At 38.5% G+C, this 23,979-nt stretch overlaps 2 protein-coding genes across 5 annotated transcripts in view; one reads left to right on the top strand and one right to left on the bottom strand.

Annotated features, from left to right (window-relative positions):
• The first annotated feature begins 403 nt into the window (after window positions 1–403).
• Window positions 404–21,429, top strand: Saf-B (Scaffold attachment factor B). Of its 3 annotated transcripts, none has more exons than XM_075290682.1 (11): window positions 404–688; window positions 749–959; window positions 1,827–2,096; window positions 2,273–2,343; window positions 2,403–2,430; window positions 14,226–14,352; window positions 14,499–14,533; window positions 16,507–17,467; window positions 17,995–18,144; window positions 20,042–20,479; window positions 20,550–21,429. In XM_075290682.1, the coding sequence occupies exons 1-11, from the start codon at window positions 569–571 to the stop codon at window positions 20,902–20,904; spliced, it is 2,766 nt and encodes a 921-aa protein (XP_075146797.1). In that variant the 5' UTR covers window positions 404–568; the 3' UTR covers window positions 20,905–21,429. The 3 variants fall into 3 exon arrangements, with proteins under 3 accessions (XP_075146797.1, XP_075146796.1, XP_075146798.1); XM_075290681.1 differs by having other exon boundaries at window positions 2,270–2,343; XM_075290683.1 differs by having other exon boundaries at window positions 405–688; window positions 2,270–2,343; window positions 20,060–20,479.
• niki (nimA-like kinase) overlaps window positions 21,174–23,979 on the bottom strand; it is a 21,054-nt gene continuing 18,248 nt past the window's right edge. Inside the window, exons 14-15 of one of the 2 annotated variants that reach the window (XM_075290685.1) lie at window positions 23,822–23,977; window positions 21,174–23,764 (exon numbers count right to left, since the gene is read on the bottom strand). In XM_075290685.1, coding sequence (XP_075146800.1) covers window positions 23,842–23,977 — 136 coding nt within the window. In that variant the 3' untranslated portion in view covers window positions 21,174–23,764; window positions 23,822–23,841. Of the gene's footprint in view, window positions 23,978–23,979 lie in introns of both variants that reach the window. The other variant, XM_075290684.1, reaches the window with a different exon arrangement.

The following is a 23,979-nucleotide window of genomic DNA, read 5'->3' as shown; positions in this document are numbered from 1 at the left end:
GAAAATATGATCCGTGCTTGCGTTATAACCCCACAAATAGTTTTAATAAATAATTTTTTTTCTTAATTCACATTGCGAATGGCGCCATGCTATAAACGTCAGTTTTTCAACTCGAAAAAAAATAAAGTACCACAATAGGAAAAAATTTCGCTAGTTTTTCGCATTTTTTTGGTTTTCGCAGTGTAAATCGAACATAGAACCAGCCTTTACACGTTTTTACTATATAAGAATTTTACTGGAAAAGTTCGCAAACAGACCTAATATGGATCGCTTCGATTTTTTGATGTATTGGTCCTTATAGGTTTTATAGATTTATTGTGCAATAAAATGTCAGAGTTGCAATTAGAACTGTCAAGGTTTGACAAATTCCTGTTCTACATACTTCTAATTTGGTACGCCATTTTGCACTTTTACTTCATTCGGCGTGTTGTTAGCATATACACATTTTATCACTGAGTTAACGAGGAAAATTATTAAAAATAAAAATAAAACACTATAGAAATTACACCAAACCAAACAATTCAATTACTAGACGGATATAATATTATAGAAACACATAACAAAAAGCATGTCTGATACAGGGAAGAAGTTAGCAGAATTACGTGTGTGTGATCTCAAGGATGAATTGGAAAAAAGAAAATTAGACACTGTAGGCTCCAAAGCGTCATTAATAGAGAGATTGGAGAAGGTAATAAATAAAATAAACACTAAAAAAATATTTCTCAATATATTAATACTTCTCGTCTAGGCTTTAAAGAGGGAGGGGCATGACCCAGCCAAATATATGTTCGGTGGTAATCAAAAAACGGGAACCCCTAAGAAACCCGTAGCACAGAAGACTACAGTTGCAAAGGATAGTTCCGCTAAACCAAAGACAGTAGAGAAACCAAAAGTTGCAGAAAAGAAGCAAGAACCAGCAAAGAAACCGGAACCCGAACCAGAGCCAGAACCCGAACCAGGTAAGAAGTCTCATATAATTATAAACAGTGAGCAGCAAAAGTCATCTTGCCAATGGCAATTTCTCAAAATACCCTTAAACAAATTTGTATGCCCTGTTGCCCTAAAATCATAACAAAAAAACTTTCCTTCATATTTCAAACGAAAACAAATTATTTTGATTCTTTTATTTCGAAATAATAAAAGTAGGAGCAGTTTCAGAGGCGATATCATTTTTTTTATCGAATTAGTGTCCCCGTTCGGGAACAAATGTCCCACTACGCGATAGTGTTCTCGGGGAATCGAATCAGTGACTAAAAGTAGTCATAAAAGCTATAGTTATTAAAAAAAAAATAAAAATAATGATCGGATACACCGAGCATTGGACTCGGAACCTTTCGTTTTCAAGTCAGAAAACTTCCATGCCAGAAAATTTCCTGGCGATTCGAAGTAGTGGCATTTGCGAAAGACGATAAAACAAACACCCAATCAATAAGTACTAAAAATTTGCCTTAGTGTGTTTTCAGACATTACCACTAGCACTATGGGTAACATGATTTATTCTGCTCACTGTACATACAATGTAAATCCTAAAATATTTTTTAGTTAAATTTTATTTATCAAAGAAAATTGTATAAACACAATTGGAAAATTCAGTGTATATAGCATTTTCAAAACCACTATATAATATATATAAAAATACACTAGCACCCAAAAGGGAAATTGATGCAAAGTGTCACTGACAGAAATATCACAGGACTGGTACTCCAATACATCGCAATGTTTAAAAGCCGTTTTTTCATATTAACGTTTTGGAACTAAAAACTATTTAGCAAAAAGTCATATTCAAAGTTTACATGTGTTCAATGTTTTATCTTTTCAAAAAACAGAGGAGGAAATTGCAGAGGATGAGGAGGCAGAAAACGAAGGAGAAGAAGAGAACATGGAGGACACCAATGATCATAATGAGACTGATGATATGGAAACTGATCAAGTTGGTGAGGTAGATGATGAATGTCATGAGAATGGAGAAGATGAAGAAGCTGCCTACGACGAAGAAGAGGAATATGAGGAGGAACATGCAGAAGTTGAGGGCAACGGCGACGAGCATGAGGCTACAGAAGAAACTTTTGAAGAAGACGAAGCCAATGCAGATACAGGTAAATATTGCGAAGTTGTTCACGATCTTCTTACGACGATGTACATGAAACGATGGTTTGACGGGTAAAAAGGTCCCTAATAAAAAACAAATCGTTCCATGGAGTATGTCATAATGAAGCATAATGTCCAGCATTCTAAAGACACCATAGACTAATAATATTTTTTTATAAAGAAGGAAATAATGAGAACGAAGAAGGAATAAATTTGACAATAGGAGAGGACGAGCAACAACTTCTACATGATGAGGTAATTTTGATCGAAAATCTTTAAATTCAGTAAATTTAATCTTTCATATTACATTTCAGGCACCTGACGACAAAGACAAATCCACGGGTAAGTTAATGCGTCAATTTGAATACATTTATCCTAAGGTCAAAGGATTAAGTTAATTTCATAGGGTGGAAATTTAAACCCACAATAATTATAGAAAATCTGAAAGTATTGAGGATATAGGCTTCGAGACTTTTTTCGGCTATTCGTATATATTATATATATTTATTTGAACAGTTTGTATATTGGGCAGCACTCATTGATCAGGTACATGCTTTAGAGCGATCCATAAACTTTTTGCGTTAAATTACATACATCAAGCTTCTGTTCGTATTCAAACTTATTCAATGGATTCCAAATACACAGAAAAAAAAAAAATTTACGAAAATTTTTCCAATTAAAATTTTAATTGAATTTTAAAAAATATTCAGTTAAAAATTTAATTGAATCATTAAATTTTTTAATTGAAACAAAAATCAATCACAAAAATTAATAGTATCAGTTAATTTTTTAATTGACTTTCAATTAATTTTTTAATTGATACTATCATTTCATTGATTGAAGATTAAAAAATTAATTGGATCAATTAATTTCGTGATTGAATCGGAAAAATTTTTTGTGTGTAGTTTTGTTGGATATCTTTAGTATTTGAGGAATCGAATTAGTGTTCATTTTTTGGCAATGTTTCAATTTACAATCCTGTGGCTGCTGCATATTTGATATCTTTGATTATTTTATCTAGACGCGACCTTACATTTATGAACTGTCAGAAAATACAATAAATTAAAAATTTAAAAAATAGTAATTTGCCAAAGTCTACAAAATCTAACAAAACTATGAAAACAATTCTTTCTAAGTAAAGAGTAGAACTCCACCGAATTCGTTTTTCGGGTAAAAGGGCAATATTCCGCCGAAGAACAAATCCAATTCTCCCAATTTCTTTATAAATGCATAATTTTATAACTTTCGGCATATTTCCTGTAACCTAATTTATTGAACGAAAACGTGAAACTTGTTTTAATAATACACCATATAAAACAAATGAAATCGCCCACCGTGAGGGCCTCGTTCCCGTAACGTAGGGACAGCGAGCGTACACGCCATGATCCGGACCATGGCAGAGAAGGACTCATCAGCCGGATATAAAGTTCACTCGCGGTAACGTCAACTATAAAAACCACGAGAGTTTACGTTAGTGAAAATGTCCACGTTTGCGAACTTTGAATTTCAGAACAAAACATTGCCATATTCAGGAGTTTTACACTTTCTAGCGCGATATTCTTTTATCTTTGTTATTAGTAATATTAAAAACTTAAAATATAAATTTAATTTCATGAAAAAATTAAAAAAAAACGATCGGAAATTATCAGATCGGAAATTATTAGCTTGCTACAATGTGTATGCTTTGTTAGTATACTTCACAAATAATAAATTTGAGTAGATGGTACACTCTTAAAATCTCTTTACCTACACCAATGTCACTAATAAAATATATTTGAATATAAACAAGGGCCTGTTCGAAAACGAAATTTTTCTGCTATGGTGAGATATCAATTTTATAAAAAAATAGCTATTTTTCTGTATCTCAAAAAAAAAAAATATTTTTTTGATGTAATCAAAACTTATCAAGCCATGTGATGTCGTAAATGTCAAGAAGTTTCAACAAATTTCAAATTTCTTAGCCCCCCATGGCTAGTGAATTCTCACGTCAATTTATGCCATTTTTTGTTTACCAATGCTAGCCAAATGTTTCATTTTCGACTATTAAAACTTTGCCAGCGAAGAAAACATTGTAATCAGCTGATAACTTGAATATACCTTCCTACATATGCCTTGATACTCTTTAGTACTTGCAGCATTCAAAATTGGCAATTCAGAATTTTTATTTAGATATATCGGAAATAATGGGTTTCTTATTTTTCGCTCATAGTTGCGTGGATGGCTAACACTAGTAAAATGAATGTTGTAAAATCTTAGCCTCTTCGGAGAAAAACAAAAAAAAAATGGCTATCGAAAAACAAACGGGTATACCACATTTGCTGCACTCACCCTACATAATATTTTCTGTCACGAGAAAATTAGGATTTACCGAAAATTTAAGTACCATACGGGGGTACTTACCATACTGGGTTACGTACCGTAAATACCGGAATAGGGCAAAGGCTGTAATACGCAAGGCAAAGAGGTTGCACTACTCAACTTTGTTTGGGACTTTAGACTCTTCTGGCATATGGAAAGTCTTGCGTAGTTCTGGGTGTATTTCTGATCACTCTGTGGAGACTAATTTTGATGTAGAAAGTACTAGCGTAACCCGGCCCGCTTCGCTGCGCCTTCCGAAGCGTATTTGGAGGAACATTTTGCGTTAACTTAGTCAACTATATCCTTCGTGCTGAAAACAAATTCGAAAAGATTTGAATTCTTTTAAACAAATCGGACTACTTGATTTTTCGTTTATAGGTACAAATACGGCGGGAGAGGGTGTACCTTCTTCTATATTTCTTGTGAATTTTAAGTGTGGTTTGTCAAGGAAAGGTATCCTTCTCCTCAACATATCTGAAAATTAAGCATTATATTATAATAACATACAAAGAATTACTGTTTCCCATCCAATAAATCGGAAAAGGCAAAAGTAGTAAAAAATTTTTATTTCAATTTTCCCCTTCCCCAACCAGATATCGAAAAATCATATATTAATCTAAAAATCATGTATAAATTTCATCACCTCCTCCCACGTTCCCTGTAAATTTCAAGTAGATCGGAGATGTTTAATTTTTGCTCTATTGTTTTAAAGGGACGTCACTTTCCCCGATACAATATCGACAAACACCGGAGTGAATAGCACCCCTAACCTTCCCTGAAAATTATTGAAACTTTCCTTCAAGTGTGGGGCAATGAAGGTTGCCTCTTCATTTATAACCTTTTCCCCCGCTTCCTTTGTAAATTTCAAGAAAACTTAAATTTTTTTATATTTCATGTTAGCCTGATACCGAAACAGGCAATTGACGTCCAAATGCATTATATCTAATTATACAATTATTTTTCGAGCTTTATGGACAGATATAGATTAAGGAACATGGTTAATAGAGCCATTTTTTTTTGCAGTTTTAGAGGAGGACCTCCTCCCCGACCAAATGTCGAAAAGCGTATCTTTTGTAAACGTCCCAGAAAATGTCAAGCAAATTATAAGCCTAAAGGGCGGCCTCTCTTCCGTCCAAAAATCACAAAATCAGGTATCAACTATTACGGTTGACAGAGGTTACGATCTCTCCCCAGTCCTCTGTAAATTACAAGTAACTCGGTAAAGTTTAATTGTTTCTCTGTATGTACTTAAGAGAAGCGGATGTCTCCCTATGCACTTTTATTTTTATTAAAAAATCAGGAACCTGATATAAATTTCATAACCTCACCCATTTTTCCGTAAAATTTCAGTCGGGGGAGTTTAGTTTTGTTTTCACTGTACTTTAAAAAAAAAGTCGGGCAAAGGGGTGGCCCCCTCCCCGACCAAATATCGAAAAATAATGTAGCGGATTTTTGTCTAGATGCCAACCCCAACATTCAATGAAAATTTCATGCAAATCTCATAATTTTGTTCCAAGTTTCAAAAAGTAAGGCAAGGGGGAGGTTCCCCTGCCCGTCCGCATATGAAATCATCAGGTACCCCATATTAATTCCATAACCTCACCGCATGTTCTTTTTAAATCTCAGATAATTTAGAGAATTTTAGTTTCTTCACTGTACTTTAAAAAAAGTCGAACAAAGGGGAGGTCCCCCTCCGCGGATCTTTGTCTAGTTGCCAACCCCAACCTTCAATGAAAATTTCAAGCAAATCGGTCAACTTTGGTCCAATTTTGAAAAAGTCCGACAAAGGGGAGGTCCCCCTCCGCGACCAGGTGTCAAAAAATGAGGTACCCTATTTTAACCACATGAACGTCCCCTATGATCTCTGAAAGTTTCAAGTAAATCGGTTCAGCCGTTTCGGAGCCAACTCGGTTCATACAAACAAACAAACAAACAAATAAACAAACATAGATTGAATTTTATATATATATATATATATATAGATTAATGCCTTTTTCGCCAACGGTGCATTTCCTGTCAGCCGGGTTGAAGAATTCGATTTTGATCATTTCCATGAGTCTGATTCGACATTTTCTTTTCGTTGTGTCGATGAGGTTGAGTTTCTTGAGGCTATGGGGAAAGTTAAATCTAAATCGGTTGTTGTTGTTGTTGTAACAGTTTATTGTGATCTCATCCATTTCATGTTATACGCTTGGTACATCAGCTTGTTGGCAGATCAAGGAACTCTGCGACTAAGATGGGGTGTGTCCAGAGTGATCTGGTGGTAAGTCGGGTTGGTTTGGCTGGGCAAGAGAAAAGATGACGCGTGTCGTGTGGCCCTTGGTTGCAAATTGGACAAACGTCAGCTACGCTGCTATCAATCACCGATAAGTAGGAATTGAGGCGGCTGCACTTGCCTGATCTTAATTGGGCCAAAACTACCCTAGTCTGCCGTGGGAGGTCTCTTTCCTCCGGTGCTATGGGCGGTGGTCGGACTCCAAGAACAGGATTAACCTTGTAGCTTCTCACCGCTTCAGCTACAGTATCCTCATGAATCCTGTTCAAACCTGCCTGGTACGCTGCTTGATCTAGAGGCTCTCTTTTATAGCGCTGGATCTCGCGCTCTAGATTATGTATATCAACCCTTACGTTCCTGGGTGGTGGTTGTGTATCCATAAGATGGTGGTTTGGATGATTACTGCGATAACAACCCAGGAGATACTGCTTTGACAACATGTAGTTGTGTCTTCGCACAGGGATGATCTTTGTCTCCACATAAAGGTGATCCAGGGGTGTGCTGCGGAGACACCCAGTCGCAGTTCTAAGAGCAGCGTTCTGGCAGGTTTGTATGTTATTCCACTGCGTATCACTGGTCTGCGGTGTCCACACTGGCGCTGCATAGTTTACCACTGACCGGCCAATTGCCTTATAAGTAGTTAGCAAGGTTTCTTTGTCCGCACCCCAAGTACTGCCGGCTAGTGACTTGAGGACCTTGTTTCTACCACGGAGCTTATTACAAATTGCAGTGGCATGGGCAGATGACCTAAAAAGGCTGTCGAATGTGACCCCAAGAATCTTGGGGTAATTTGTGGTCGGAATTATTACTCCATCGACTCTGATATTCAACTGCCTGCGCACTTCTGCCGTCCATGTAGTAAATAGTGTGGCTGAGGATTTGGTGGGGGATATCCTCAAGTTTCTCGCAGTGAAATAACTGGTAAGATTAGCTATGTAGACGTTCAACCGATCGCAAATGTCATCAACATTGGGCCCAGATGCCAAGATTGTACAGTCATCCGCATATGATACAATCTCGACGCCGTCAGGAGGGGGTGGAATCGAGGACATGTAGAGGTTAAACAGTGCCGGAGATATCACCCCACCTTGGGGAACTCCCTGTTTAACTCTACGCGGTCTTGACTTTCTGTCCCTGAATTCCACGTACGACTGGCGTCCACACATATAATTCAGCACCCAACGCTTCGCTCCTGCCGGTAGGGACGTATTCTCGATGTCCTCAAATAATGTGGCATGGTTGACCGTATCGAATGCTTTCGATAGGTCAAGCGCCACGAGGACCGTCCTGTGACACGGCCTGGGCTGGTTAAGTCCCTTATTAATATGTGTCGAAATGGCATGTAAGGCTGTTGTCGTACTATGTACCTTACGGAATCCATGTTGATGGTGGGCAGCTGGAAAATTCTCCACAAGGCTGGGGAGGAGTAATGCCTCAAGTGTCTTGGCTACTGGCGACAGAAGGGATATCGGTCTGTACGATTCACCTTTGCTCGAATCTTTGCCCGGTTTCAGTAGTGGAATCACCCTTCCCATTTTCCAGACATCGGGTATAATGTGTGATTCCAAAGACAAATTGACGAGTCTGGTCAGGTACTCAACTCCCAGTATTCCCAGATGCTTCAGCATTAGCATTGAAATTCCGTCAGGGCCCAGCGCCTTAGATGGTTTCGCGCTGTTGATGACATTGGTAACTTCGACTGCAGTAAATTGTGGTGTGTCATCGGCTCGGAGACCACGTACACGACGGGTGGCTCTCCTTTTCGCTCTATCACTCTCGGGATGCTCGACAAACTGTCGGTTGAAGTATTTGGCGCACCTCTTCGGATCAGTCACAGTCACGTCGCCAAATGTGACTGAAATCCCATCATCCCTTGTGGAGGGGTTCGAGAGGGCTCTAACTGTTGACCACAATTTACCAGTTCCTGTTCCTAAGTTACATTGCTTCAGGTGCTCTAACCAAGTGTTCCGCTTGTGCTCGTCGACTATCTTACTAATCTCTAGATTTAGTTCTCTGATTCTAGGATCAGCAGGGTTAGCACGACGGCGTTCATCACGCTCGTCTGCGAGTCCCGCCGCTTCGGCTGGGAAGTTGGGCCTCACCTGGGCAATTCGACCAGCGGGTATGAAGCGAGCGGCTGCTGCGTTGATGATGTCCCGGAACTCCCTCTGGGCAACATGAACATGTGAGGGGGACGGGAGCTCACTGAAGCGGCGATCGGTGTATTCTCTGAAGCCTTCCCAGTTGGCTTTCTTTTGATTAATAAACGTCCGGCGTTCAGAGGTTATGAAATCGGAGGGTCGGTTGATGGTGAGAATTATGGGGAGGTGGTCCGAACCCAATGAAATGACGGGTTGCCAGGAGACGTCATTTATCAGACCAGGCGATGCTAACGATAAGTCTGGCGAACTGCTGCAGTCACCCATAATTCTCGTGGGGGCCTCTTCGTTCACCGTGCAAAATGTGGAGTCGTCTATCTGCTCTGCCAAAGCTATGCCCCTCTGGTCATTACCCAGGAGAGAATGCCAAAGTTCATGGTGGGCATTAAAATCTCCTAGAACCAATCGGTTATGCCCGCTCAACAACCACTCAATGTTTGGGCTATAACCAGGAGCACAGCTACCAACCGGCGGTATGTACACATTGTATAGCTCTATCTCGGCAGCCCCACACTTAACTGCTACCCCCATACATTCCATGTACGGGTCATTAGTGTCTAGCACAAGCGTGATAGGTCTATACTGCACGGAACGGTGTAATATGAAAGCCAGGCCACCACCTCCATTTCTTGTGCGATCCTTCCGTAGGACATTGTACCCATCACAATGTCGTAGGCTGCAGGTGGGATTCAGCTTTGTTTCCTGGATCGCCGCGACCCTTATCCTTTTCCGATTCATAAAGTCTACGATCTCACTAATCTTACCACGGAGCCCGTTGCAATTAAATTGCAAAAATGATGCACTCTCCGGAACTGGTACAACAATATTCGGTGTAAGATGCTGCGGCGGAGAATATTGTTGTGCGGGAGAAGTCGGTGGGGTCACATAATCAGATGACCCACTGCTGCTGTCATTGGCACAGCATCCTGCCACGAAGTCAGTTTGACTATACTCCCGCAGCGATGTTAGGCCGGAGCAATTCCGGAAGTGCACCCATTCCATGCACCGGTTACACCTCACCGAAACCGAGCGATGGTGAATTCGATTTCGGCAGACGGCACAGTATCATGGTCCGGGGTTTTCCTCTATCCCGGCTCGGACCAAAAGCAGACGGAGAAGGCTCCCCGGGATGCACCTTCTCCAACACGAAAAAATGGACGAGACAACACGTACACTGAGGTGGCAGCCGCTGGCCGATGGCTGGTATCCATCGGGTCAATCCGGTGCGTAGAACCCGCCGCCGTGGGATCTAAATCGGTAGGGGTGGATGGTGTGCCCATCCATTTTTTTAAAATTATTTTTCCATTTGTGTCTGGCATTGTCTTGGATTTGGTAAACTGCATTCTGACGACATCTACATTTCCTACCGCTTGAAAGAAAGCTCGTGTAGTACCTATACCCAAATGTCGTGTTATTTCTGAACCTGGTGATTTGCGTCCTATTTCTATTCTACCTGCTGCTTCTAAAACTGTTGAGCATATCATGAAGGGGCATATACTCGAGGCTACTTCTAGTCTTATTCATGAATTTCAATATGCGTTTCGCCAGGGTCTAAATACGACCCATTTGTTGTTATCATTGACTGATCATGCCCGTTCGGATATTAACAATGGTCGTTTGAGTACTCTTGTGTCTCTTGACCTTTGACTCCGTGAGTTATGCAAGATTGATTGCTAAACTTGGTAGTCAATTTAGTTTTTCGTTATCGGCTTGTAGGTTGATTTATTCATATTTAAGGCATAGGGAACAATTTTTTGCTTTAAATGGTTCTGAATTTGGCTTTCTTCCACTGTCTTCTGGTTTACCTCAGGGTTCGGTTTTAGGACCACTCTAGTTCATTCTGTATGTGAATGATGTCCATTGTTACACGAATTCGAGTTTGTGTAGGACGTTCGTTTTTGCGGATGACATTTTCTTACTATTTAGTGATTTTGGTTCTTTGGCTGGGAACTTTGAGGGTGAGATTAATGCTGGTTTAGATCGATTTATGCGCTGGGCCTTGGTTAATGAGGAGTAGTCACTCTCAATTGCCGCAATTGCTCCTTGGGAATGAGAGGATTGAGTTTGTTGATAGACACCGTTGTTGGGGTGTCGTGCTCGACTCTGAGCTTTCGTTCCAGTTCCATATTGATGCACTGTCTGGAAGGATTTGGTCTACTTTACGCAGTATTTATTCATCGGGTTTATATTTGCCTCTCTATGTCAGGCTTAAATTGGCACATTCGATCTTGATGTCTCAAGTTCTTTACGGCCTTGAAATTATCTCAGGGTGCTCTGCACAACTTTTTACGAAGCTCAGACGCATAGTGAATGCGATTGTTCGCTTTGCTTACAATGTTCGAAGGAGGGATTCGATTTCTGGCTACGTGAGGAGTTTCCTTGGCCTCTCTCCGTAATTTTGTTGACTATCGAAATCTTATTTTATTTCATAAGGTTATATATTCTTCTAGTCCGTTAACTTTATGTTCTTTCTTCTCCTTTTCGCGTTCGTCAAGAAACCCACAATTGGTTCTTCCCCGCATTAGGAGAAGTAATTTCGCTAGGTCTTTCTTAGTGAGAATTGTGCGTTGTTGGAATGGGTTGCCGCTTGAATTGCGGATATTTTCCCAGTGTAATAACTCCTTTCGTTTGAAACTTACGCATTATATGGATTCGAACTTACCTTATTAATTCCGATATTATTATTCTTTATTTGTATTTGTCTACCTCGTACTGGGACTAATATAAATTTATTTTATATTTCCAAAAACTGAAAATTTATAGTTAGGCTGGGGAGCCGATCAGATAAACTAAATAGTACTACGGAAAATTATTAAAAATTAAAAAACAAAAGATATGTTCATATTTTGTATTTATTTTTTTTTTATTTTTTTATTTTACATACTCTCTTGACAGTAAAACCTAATTGGAACTACAGATTTACTGAATTATTGAAATATTGGTCAACACATTTTCAAATTTGTTTCCTTCAGGACTGGGCTTTGGGATAAGTCCAAGCAATATCCTAAAGTATAAATTTAACCCGCCATGGTTAAAGTGATTGGCCTCTTTCGTACGTATGGACATGTCCCAATACAAAAATCAATCAAATTGGGACAGGCCCTTACACATCATTTCCCATTGGGAATGTATTGCCACACATTTAGTTGTTTCTGAAAACTCATATATTGTTGTTGAAACTAGCATAACCTCACGTAAAACCAAGCTCCGGTTTGGTTAAACGGCCTCAACACGCCGAAGGCAGATAAATAACAGATTTTCGATTAATGGCCAAATATCGAAGCCAATTCTCGGGTCGAGCTTTAGTCTGTACCAATATAAGCCACACTTACCAAATAGAAAGCATAACATCGGGCTTCCTGATTGACTATTTTCTGATATCGACACCTCGGTTATTTGGGCACCGTGGTCAGTTTATTTGCCCTAATGTATCGAAACATGCATTTATTTTTATTTCAGTTGAAGTTGCGGCTCGCCGAAATCCGCAATTTTTCGAGTACGTGGATTGTGAGCGCTTTGATACCAATGAGTTAGATTCACTCATGCAATTGGCGGGCTTTGCGGGCATATATGAATCTTCAGACGTGGACTTCCAACTCAATGTTTTGATGAATGGAATTAATGTCGTCCTCTCTGTCTTTAACTCCCTAGAGGTTCGGTACCACCCGTCATTGGCAGATTCTGCCTATAGGGCATTCCATCGCGAGAGGAATGAGGAGAATTGGCGGGTATTTTGTAGGACCCGCAATCGTGCGAATACTGCCAAGAGAAGGATGAAATGCAAATCCCATGCTTCAATGTTTCGCGAATGCTCGAGTTCGAAAGCGATGTGGAATGTAATCAGGGGGGATGGACTAATAAGTGATGATGGTTTTCGTTCTGATCATACTACGGTGGATGATGTTAATGATTTGAATTCGGCTTATGTGCGTAACCAGTTGGGTCCTACTGTGGAAGGAGATCGAACGTTTCCGATTGATTTTGTGGAAACCGGATTTTCCTTCAGTTGCATTTCATCCGATTATCTTATTATGGCTTTCGAGCAAATTAAGTCTAATGCACCAGGCTGTGACGGGTACCCTTTGAAATTTTTTAAGATAATTTTTCCTCATCTGTCGAGGTACTTTCTTCATGTAGTTAATACTATTATTATGACGTCTTCCTTTCCAAGTGGTTGGAAAATCGGCAAGGTTGTACCGATCAGGAAAAAGTCCGATCCCACATCTTTGGATATGTATCGGCCAATATCATTGCTGCCCATATTGTCGAAGGTGGTCGAATATGTTTTAAAGAGACAAATGTCGGAATATTTGGAGCTTAACAACATGCTCAGCGACGTCCAATGTGGTTTTAGGAGTCACAGAAGTTCTGCGATGTTGTCAGTAGGTCTGACTGATTTCATCAAAAGCAATTTTGTGAACCATAGGACCTTGTCTCGACCTTGTAAAGGCATTTGATCGATTAGACCACGGTATTTTGATACGGAAGCTTCATTCCATTTATGGCTTTTCTTCAAACGCATGTAGGCTCATTAATTCATATTTGGCGTCAGTATGTCCAAGATAAAGATTTAGCTTCTGATGTCCTCCCTGTGAGAAGCGGTGTTCCCCAGGGATCGGTCCTCGACCCATTATTATTCATTACATTAATTAATGGCTTGTTTGATCATGCCATTTTCGTATGCGGATGATATTCAATTGCTTTTTAGCGGTGAGAGCCACTTTGCCGACGTGTTGCAGGCGAAGATTGACCATGTCATGAACCTGGTATTGTCATAGATGACTTCGAACAGATTGTCGGTGAACCCGACAAAAACTAAGGCAGTCCTGTTTTCCCCTAGTAGTTCTGAGGATATTAATTTGTTATATGACTCCCAGACGATTAATTTTGTTCAGAGCACAAAGTGCTTAGGTGTCACTATAGATAATAGGCTATCTTTTTCTACGCATATTGACAACGTGGTTGCCCACACCCACCTTGCCCTTCGTCACCTGTATAACACAGAGTTAGTACTAGCTTTTCATGTTAGGAGAATGTTAGTCCACGCTTTGATAATGCCTCATTTTCTGTACTCCATTGAGGTGTTTTGTGGTACTTGAAGGGAGAATATGAAACCTCTTGCGCTTGCTTCTCTGTAAAATAATAATTAAAACATTTTTAATTTGATAGTCCGTTGAATAAAGATTAACAATTTTAATAATTGTTTTTAGATCAAAAAATATTGTGTTGAATTGTTTCTATAATATTTGACGTATTCATGTAAAATAATTAAATTAATACATTAGTCATTATTTATTGTTTTTTTTTTTTTAGAAAATATTAACAAGAGTTTTTTTCCGTTTTAGCGTCCGAGAAAAAATCCACAAAAGACACAAAATCGGAAAAGTCTGGGAAAGATGATAAAAAATCTAGTCATAAAGATGATAAAGGAAAGAAAAAGGATGACAAGACCAGTGACAAAAAACAAGAAAGGTAATGGAAAACAAAAAAAAAAATATAAAGCTCTAAAGCCCTATAATTCATTTACCGAACATATATAAATTTAGAATAATTTCAAATAGCTTCAATTAAACTGTGGCAGACAAAATTTCATCATTTTTTGTATTCATTTCTTTCAGCGATAAATCGAAATCCGGACAAAAGGACGATAAAGGTAACTTTTTACACAGGTCAAACAAAATTATTGAATGTGTTTAAAAGAAAACATACATTTTTGGATATTCAACATATGATTCATAAAAAAAGTGACATCCAGTGTTAAGAAACAGCAAAAATATGGACTTCGATTCTTAAATACAAGAAAGTGTGAATTTATACGAGAAAACATATTATGGACTGGTATTGGATAGGAAAGGATAAAACAGTAAATCTTTGCGGATCAAAAACTAAAAAGATGCATCGATTAAATACTTGATGTCGGAGACTATACCAATTTAAATGTAATGGCATTACGAATGCTCAATACCGTTGTGGACTTTTTGGAGCATTTGGATATTTTTATTAACCCAAGAATCGGCAGTATTTCTTCTTTGGAATATTGCTATCTTATTTGCTGCACTTCTATTTTCAGGTTATTATTGAGTTATCAGAAAGCACGTCTCGCAGAAAAAATTAATAGTTTCCAACAACTTCACAAATGCAATCTCAGGATATAGTATACAACAAGAACCATACTTGATGATTGGAGCGCAAACAACAATTATTTGAAATATTGAAGTAAGATACGAAATAGTCCAATAGGTATACAAACCTATGTAAGTTTTGAAAGCGATTATGGAGCTTGAGCCAGGATACAATCGACGATCGTTACAGTTTACTACTGTGTTCTATACTTTTGGAATAATTGATAATTGATTCATTTCTATTACCTTTGTATGTGCTATCAATTCTTACATAAAGAATAATAATAGTTTCCACAGACATGTCTGGATGGAAAAGATTGACATTCTTTCTAAACGAACCAATATCACTTGTTAGATCAATAACAAGAGACCTACTTTTTCTTCTGTAGTTTCAGCAGTTTGGTTGGTAGTATGCGACACCACATATAAGACAATTGTATACGTCTTCAATATCTAAATAACAGTTGTGCCGTTGTTAACCGGAGAATAGTTTTCATTTCTCATCAGTATCGCTGACTTCAACAAAATTGATCGCAATTGGACGAAACGATTTCTTGCTTGGGACAATATAAAGCTGAAACGTTTGAAATGATGACTTCTGGATATAAAACACTTAAAACCCTACAAAACATTTTTAATATGCAATAGGATGTAGGACCCATCGTAACAATTTCTAAGGAGCGGATTTTTTAACCAATGTGGTTATCTACAAGGACAATAAAATACTTTATATTTGGATAACACTTTGGATGTTCTATAGTTGTTGAATGAGGACGATTTTATCAATATAATTGTCTTAAGTTAATAAATTACCCGGTATGGTGGATCTACCGTTACTGCCCCACGACTGTGACAAGAGAAAGCCCTAAGAATTCTAGATTTACAACAGCAGAATAATGATTGTACTAAATTATAGTCGATTGGTAACATTTTCAGGGACCTAAAATAAAGGGCTGTGACACTTGTAAAAACAGGATTGGGACATGAGAAAGCCCTAAGGATAACAAACTTTCAACAAAAACTGTAGAGTAATGGTATTTCTACATTATGGTCCATTGATACAGTTTTTCCTGAAATTGAACTTCTTTATTTATGGCTGCTATATAGAGAAACATTGTTCCAGAAATAGCTACAAGGAGTTAACATATATAGCTCATCATCATTCGAACCCCCTCCTCCAGAGCCGATGTGCAGGCGCATAATGACCATCCATGTTCCGTAAATTCACACTTTCTTGTTAAGAATTTTGTTGTTATTTTCTAAAGAAAGAAATTTCTCAAATGTGCTTAGTTGTAGTTTTTAAATGCAACCTAAACAACACAAGTGATCAGTGCGAAAAAAATGCAGTGAAAAAAATTAAAAGAGAATTTCTATTTTAATTCCAAAGAAGAAAAGAAAATAAAAAATAAAAATAATAATAAACATTTCAGTACAACACATTTTTATGTATATAACTCAACCTTCTTCTCTCTCTACTCTGTTATTATTTATATGGAAATTCCAGAGAAATCATCAAACAACTCTTCGTCATCTAATGGCGCAAACACGAAAACAGCAGGTGGCAGCAAAACATCATCATCCTCTTCGGCAAATGCATCACGTAATCTTTGGGTGTCCGGCTTATCATCTTCTACACGGGCGAGTGATTTGAAAACGATTTTCTCCAAATATGGTAAAGTAATTGGAGCAAAAGTTGTTACCAATACTCGTACACCGGGTACTCGTTGCTATGGCTATGTAACCATGTCTTCGTCCAGTGATGCCAGTCGCTGTATAGATCATCTGCATCGTACCGAATTACATGGCCGTATTATTTCTGTAGAGCGAACCAAAAATGAAATTGGTGGAAGTGGTGGTGCTGCAAATGCTAAAGAAGGTGGCGGCAAATCTTCTGGTTCAACACGTTCTGAATCCAAGAAGGATGATATTAAGAAATCTTCTAACAGCGGTAAGGAAAAATCCATCACTGGCGGCGACACAGGTAAAAAAGACGATAGTGACTCGAAGAAAGACGACAATGATAAATCATCTCGTTCCAAAGACGACAAGGGCAAAGAAACCATCAGGAGCGACAAGGCTCGCTCTGAATCATCATCGGCGAGACGGCGCCCATTGCATACCAACGATAGCCGTTATAATTATCATCAACGCCAGAGGGAAAATCGAGAACGTATGCGTCAACGAGAAATCCTTTCGTATAAGAAAATACGTGAAGAACGAGAACGTCAACGCTTGCGAGAACGTGAACGAGAGCTGCGTGAAGAGGAACGCCGTCGTCGTGAAATAAGAGAACGTCAACGCCAGGAAGAAACCCGTCTAGCAGAAGAGCGTAGAAAATTGGCCTTAGAACGTGAACGATTGGAGCGTGAGAAGGCTGAACTCTTGCGTTTAGAACGTGAACGCCAGAAGTTGGAACGTGAGAAACTTGAATTGGAACGTCTTGAGATAAAGCGCCAACAGATGAAGTATGCTATGTTTAAAAACTTACAAAGAAAAAAATTATAGGCGTGTTACCAGTGCACTCTACATTAAAGTATGAGTAGCGTAATAATTTGTTGGGAAATCCTCATAAACTCTTTCGGAAACGCAGTTCTTCCAAAAATATTTCTGATTTTCGAATACAGTGTTATCCAACGCTGCGTGAATGCCAAGATAATGTCTAATTACTTAAGCTCAAACGAAACCATCACATTCTTGTTCGTTGACCTATCAAACCAATCATCATTTTTTTCATAAAATATACCCCAATCTCCGTACGGTATTAAATGAGCTTTAAGTATGCTTTATGTTGTATATATAGATTTATTCGAAAAACAACCCACCGGTGTTTGTGAAAGAGATAAAATGAAAAGATTCATATTTTATTCTTAGTTGGGGGTATTCTTCCCTTAAACGCTATTACTTAATAATTAATAATGTTTTTTGTTTTGTTTCGCCATTTTCTTTCTCCCAAAATTTCGCCATTCTGCTCTTTTTGGATGATCATTTGAAGAATTATGGAAACTCGTGATGACCCTATTAAACGTTTGAGCAAACGTGATGATCACTATCCAGTTGATCGTAAACGTACTTCTACTTCGGATCGTTATGAAGCACCACCCCCGCCAAGGTTTGATTCTACTTTGGACACTACATCAAGAAGGTAAGTTAGCTTTTGTTGTATCCACTTTTCATCTATACTTCATTTGGACAGTGCATTGAAAATTGGAATGATTCATGGGATTATAGGATCATATATGCCGTAATCACAGCAAGAAGTCTGCATTTTGTATTAATGAATATTTGTATTAACGAGATAGTAACGCGATAACGGTTTATCAATCCGGCTCATGTTAGTATTTTTAATATTTAGTGACATTTTTGAGCTCTTTTGTTGAAGAATTCCCGAGGAAAATAATTTTTACCACGATGGATCGAAGATAGGGTGGGGAGAGGGTGGTATAGGGCGTATATATGATGTAACTAGGGGTGTGCACGTGAGCAATGTTTTACTCAAGCATACTCACGACGGAAAAATCTTACGCACGATATAGTTTGGTAGGACTCACGCACACTCACGAAAAGAAAATTTGTACTCACGCTCGAAAATGTCGTGACACGAAAAATACCGTGACACGCGAAAAATATCGTAACTCACGAATACTTTAATGATTTAAATCGAGAGCGTTTTTAAACTCTTAACATCCCAGATGTCACTAAAATTGCAAATGAATTCAACTCGTATGCATTTTATGTCCGTGGGCGGGATTATTTTTGTGAGCGTATTTTTCTGAAATTCTTTACTCACTCACACTCACGAAGAAATTATTTCCGTGATTCACGCACGACATTTGATTTGTTAATCACGCTCACGCACACTCACGCCGTTGTCATAATTGTGAGTCACGACAATTTCGTGTCACATGCACACCTCTAGATGGAACCATACAAATTTCTATTTGCCAAACATTTTAATCCTCCACAAATGAATTTTTGTATTACGGTATGAGATAGTGTGTGGTCAGTCAGTAGTAACAACGCTTCACCAATTTCTGCTTATGATAATATTCATAATTTTTAATCTTGCTTTTAAGTTGATGAGTTCGTTACCTGCAAGTGTTGAGTTAGGGACCGTGGGAATCGGACGGTTGAGGGCAGATCTGTGTGGAATAGTAACAGAAGAAGATTATGACGCTTCAACAATGCATTGAAATTATTAACAATCTCTAAAATAGTGTGAAAATCTGTATGGCGAATCTAAATGACAATCGTATAGGCATCTTGACTAAAGAGGTCCATTCCTCCGAGCATCTGGGATTCGGAAACCACATCTAGGATTCGGAAACCTTAAGTGTTATTGTTTCGAACCCTCTCCATCCTAAACGTGTGACAGTTTGCTACGGTTTATGATCCGGCGAGACCATTGGACCTTACCATCGAAATATGATTAATGATGTTTTGTGGTGTAATTTCGAAGGTGTTTACCGCAGCAAAGTTGACTTTCAAAATGACGGCGCTACGTTCCACACAAACAATGGAACCATTGTTTCTTACGGGACCAGAAGAAGATAAATATTTTTATGATCTAATTTCGATGGTGTTTACCTGGACAAGATTTGATTTCAAATTTACGGTGCTACGTGCTACACAAGTGAAGAAATCATTGTTCTGTTACGGAAACGGGGAACGTTAGTTGAATAACAAAATAACAACTCTTATTGGAAATCTCTTTATATCCTTTAAAACTCGAAAAGGAACTTTTAAATCACTTGACTTCATCTGTGATATTTAACAAGTACTAGGGGAGTGAAATAGGTCTATGTACAAACTTTTTTTTAGTGATGAATATCAGAATGTCGCCATAAGAGTTCTTCCAACGCAAAACGCATGCCAAAACAACTAGTGACAGCTTGTGTGATTATAATTGTAATGTTGTTACACCTTGAAGTTTTTCTAAAGTTATCATCATTGTGACAAAATCATCATTGGTATATGGATCGTTTTTATGTTTTTCTCTGCACTGAATGGATAATTTTCAATAATAAATCTTTTACAAAAAGCGACTTCTTTTTCTCCAGCACACATAAACGCGATGACTATGGAACATCTTCATCCAGCAAACGTATAGATGACTATTCCTCGTCATCGTCAAAACGAATGGATTATGGCAGCAGTTCTAGTGGTACCAAACGATCTGCAGTTGATGATTTCCCCGATATACCTACCAAACGCAGTACTGATGATTATACCAAACGCAGTGGAGATTATATGGCTTCCTCTTCTTCGAAGCGGGGATTAGATGATTATTCGTCCGGTGGTAAAAGCGGTCGTGACGACTATAAGCGTGAAGTGGAGATTCGCCATTTACCAACTACAAGTGGTGGTGGAAGTAGTTCTTATCATTCCAGCAGTTCGATGCATAAAACTGGCAGTGGAGGTAGTGGCCGTTATGAAGATCGTACAACATCTCACAGTTACAGACGCGTCGATGATATGGGGTATGTTAATATAGAGTTGAAATGTGAAGATCATACGCTAACTCATTCTTACTATTTGTCGGTGTTATAGAGGCAGTAAACGCTATGATAGCTCAGGTGGATTTGGCGGAGGATCCGGTGGCAATAGCAGTGGGTGGGCTCCCTCATCATCGACTCACATGGGTGGCAGTGGAGTGGGTTCATCCATGAAGTACTCTAGTAATGGCATGTCCTCAACTATGCATTCTGGTTCTGGTTGGCCAAAAACTAGTACATCGGATGACAACAGCTGGCGTGCAATACCGTCGACACAAGATCGCTATGATCGCACCTATAATGAACGTGGAAGTGGTGGATATGGCGGAGGTAGCAGTGGTGGAGCCGGCATGTATAACAGTGGTCGCTCGGGGCAAGATCGTTATGGTCCTGTTTCGTCGCGTTATTAAAGGAAGATCGAGGTCAAGCCAGGTCGTATACATACTGTATACGTTAAACAAACAAAACACACATCTTCGGTCTCTGGTACTAAGACAATTTAATGACTATTATTATTACTTATTTTTTGTTTGTTTTATTTTAGCACTCTATTTTTAATATTAGCACTGTTTCTCTGTGTCTAGTGCTTAGTTAGAATAGTTAGTGATCTGCCTCCTGATCGAATATTGAAATCAGTTTTATTTTGTTACAACAAAATGCTAAAAAAAACAACATGGTATAATTTTTTATTATTTTTATTTAATTGTTTTATTATTATAGTTAGTTTTTTTTTTGCGTAAATTTCATTAATTGGAGTTACAAAAATTACTACAAACACCTACAAGTCTTATATATAGTATATACGTATGTACATTTATAGTATCTAGATAATAAGCGCAGTACATTAATCATGTGTATTGCTAATAAACATAAATCATAAATGTTAAAAAAAACGGAATAAATCAATAAAATCTAATTCATATAAGTTGACATTACCAGATGTCTTTGATTTTGATGATAGGTTGTAAGATCGGTAAAAAATGTGGAACCTTTTATCTGGATGTGGGGGATTCAAATTTTGGCATACCTCTGGCATCATTACTGTTCGGCACAATCATTCATTTATTATTTATCCATAGGGGTCAACAAAACTTTTGTGCTGGTAAACAATTTATTACAATATTCAATTGAGAATCCTCTTCTCAATCACGATTGCCATTCGATACAAAAATTTTAAGAAAATTCTACCAAAAATTATCAAATTTAAATTACCTAATTTTGAAGTTTTTGGTTAGTTGGTATGAAAAAGATGCATTCTTTCAAAAAATATATATTAGAATTTTTTCATCAACTTAATTTTTTGGTGAATATAAGTATCCCTTGAATTGTCGACATTTTAAAAGTTATTTATAGTTTGTATATAAGAAAAAAATACTAGATCTACAAAAAGGGAAAATATACAATGTGGTATCTCAATAGACATCGATAGTCTGCGGTTATATAAAAGTGCCCTGAACATAAACAATGTTTTAAAAATATTGACTTAATAGTTCCATAATTGACAAGCAGCCTCATGAAACATTTCGGGAATACAAGACTTCTGAACGTACAAATGGAATATCCTGATTTCTCTGTACTGAAATTCTTCACGAATTTTATACATAGATTCTATAGAAGTGTTATTGAAGTACCTCTTAGATGAAGGGGAATATTTTGCAAAATCTACCAAATCAGCAATAATTCTACCAATATAACAAGCAGTACAATTTTTGGTAATATTCATCAACTGTGACCATGGGTCCAAATCGTCGGTCAGCGGCTGCCAAATCAATCGCGTCAGCCTTTCCGTGTCGCAGGAGGACTATTCCGTGCAGCCTCCTATGGTCAGGGCCGGGATAGAACAGAGGCCGAACCCTGGTACTGTTCGGTGTTTTGAAACCAAGTTTACGATCGTTCGGTTTCAGTGAGATTTAATCGGTGCCTGAAGCGGGTGTGCACTTCCGGAACTGTTCCGGCCTAACATCGCTGTGGGAGTGTAGTTTCACTGACTACGTGGCAGGATGCTGACGTGATCCCTTTGCTACCCTCCTCCACATAGTATTTTCCGCTTCAACATCTGACACCAAATATTCTGCTGCCAGTCCGAAAGGTGCATAATTTTTGCAATAATTTAATTGTAATGGGCTCCGAGATAAGATAGGTGAGATGGAATTAAACACTATGATGGAAACAATATGCAAACCCACCGATTGGTAGCTGAAAGGCTGTTGTGCGGGCATAGCCGAGGGTAATGACCAGGGTAGTGTTTGCGTCATCGTCTGGTCTGATAAATGACGTGACCTTACAATTCATTCACTGGGATCAGACAACCTCCCTATAATTGTCTCCATTGACCAACTCTATGATTTCATAACCTCAGAACGCCAGAAAATTATCAACCAAAAGAAAACCTACTGGGACAGCTTCAGAGACGACACCGATCGCCGCTTCAAGGAGCTCCTCTCCCTCAGAGCAGCACCTCGTTTGGATATGTGAGGGCCCAGCAGTAGCAGCGGGACTCCAGGACGAGCGTTAGAACTGTTTGGTGGCGAATATCCTGAAGTTTCTCGCAGTATAATAACTGATGATATCAACAATACAGATATTTAACCGATCGCAGATGTCATCAATAAGAGGCACGGATGTCCTGATTCATATACCCCTATCTTCAGGTTGTTATCGCTTGAACCATCCTAATCACCATCTTGTGGATAAAAAAACATCGTCATTTTCTATAGCGCGAGATCCAACTTTACAAAGGTGAGCCTGCGATGGCGATACTGTAGCCCAATCTGTGAGAAGCTAATCCTTTCTTTTGAGCCCAACATCGCCCAGTACACAAGTGGAAAGAGACCACCCACGGCAAACCACGATAGTTTTGGACCAACCAAGATCAGGCAAGTGCAGTCGCCTCATTTCCTATTTATCACTGAGTGAAAGCAGAGTAACTGGCGTATGTCTGACACAAGCAAGTTTACCAATAGAACATAAAATTGATGATAACACGCCACGCTGTCATAACAATATTCCGATATTAAAAATTTTAGGTTGAAGTAACCTATGATTGAATCAATTGAATTCCTCTTGTTACCTAAAAACTCCTACAATTTTCTTCAACGTAAAATTGTGTTTAGTACAATTCCAAAGTATTGACCATGACCTTAGTATGCAAAGCGGTCATACTCATCCCTGCACAACGACGGTTGCCTTTTTCAACATAAAAAACAACAAAAATTCATCCAGAACATTCAGTATTTGTCATCTTAGATGTTGTTTGTAAGAGATATTCATCTGTTGAAGGAATGATTTTGAATGCATTGGATTAGTTTGATAGTAATTTACACGTACTATTAAAATTAAAGGCCACTTTATGCTAAATCATCTATCGAAGTAATTAAGGGCGTAGTTGTATCCACCAAAACCAAAACACTGTGGGGTAAAGGAAAAATGTCATTTACCACCACATAGAAACCTTTGTCTAATTGCTCGGGAGATGAGTATAGACT

This window comes from Haematobia irritans, chromosome 1 (assembly GCF_050003625.1).
Source record: "Haematobia irritans isolate KBUSLIRL chromosome 1, ASM5000362v1, whole genome shotgun sequence".
Classification (NCBI taxonomy): Eukaryota; Metazoa; Arthropoda; class Insecta; order Diptera; family Muscidae; genus Haematobia; species Haematobia irritans.
Note: the sequence above shows the minus strand (reverse complement) of the source record. Positions and strands in the feature narration are given on the sequence as shown.

What these genes read in the sequence shown, in the direction of transcription:
- Saf-B (XM_075290681.1), top strand. Translation starts at nt 569, where the DNA reads ATGTCTGATACAGGGAAGAAGTTAGCAGAATTACGTGTGTGTGATCTC. An exon ending in AACAACTTCTACATGATGAG is followed by an intron (nt 2,344 to 2,402) that starts GTAATTTTGATC and finishes ATTACATTTCAG; the next exon opens with GCACCTGACGACAAAGACAA. An exon ending in AGACGCGTCGATGATATGGG is followed by an intron (nt 20,480 to 20,549) that starts GTATGTTAATAT and finishes TCGGTGTTATAG; the next exon opens with AGGCAGTAAACGCTATGATA.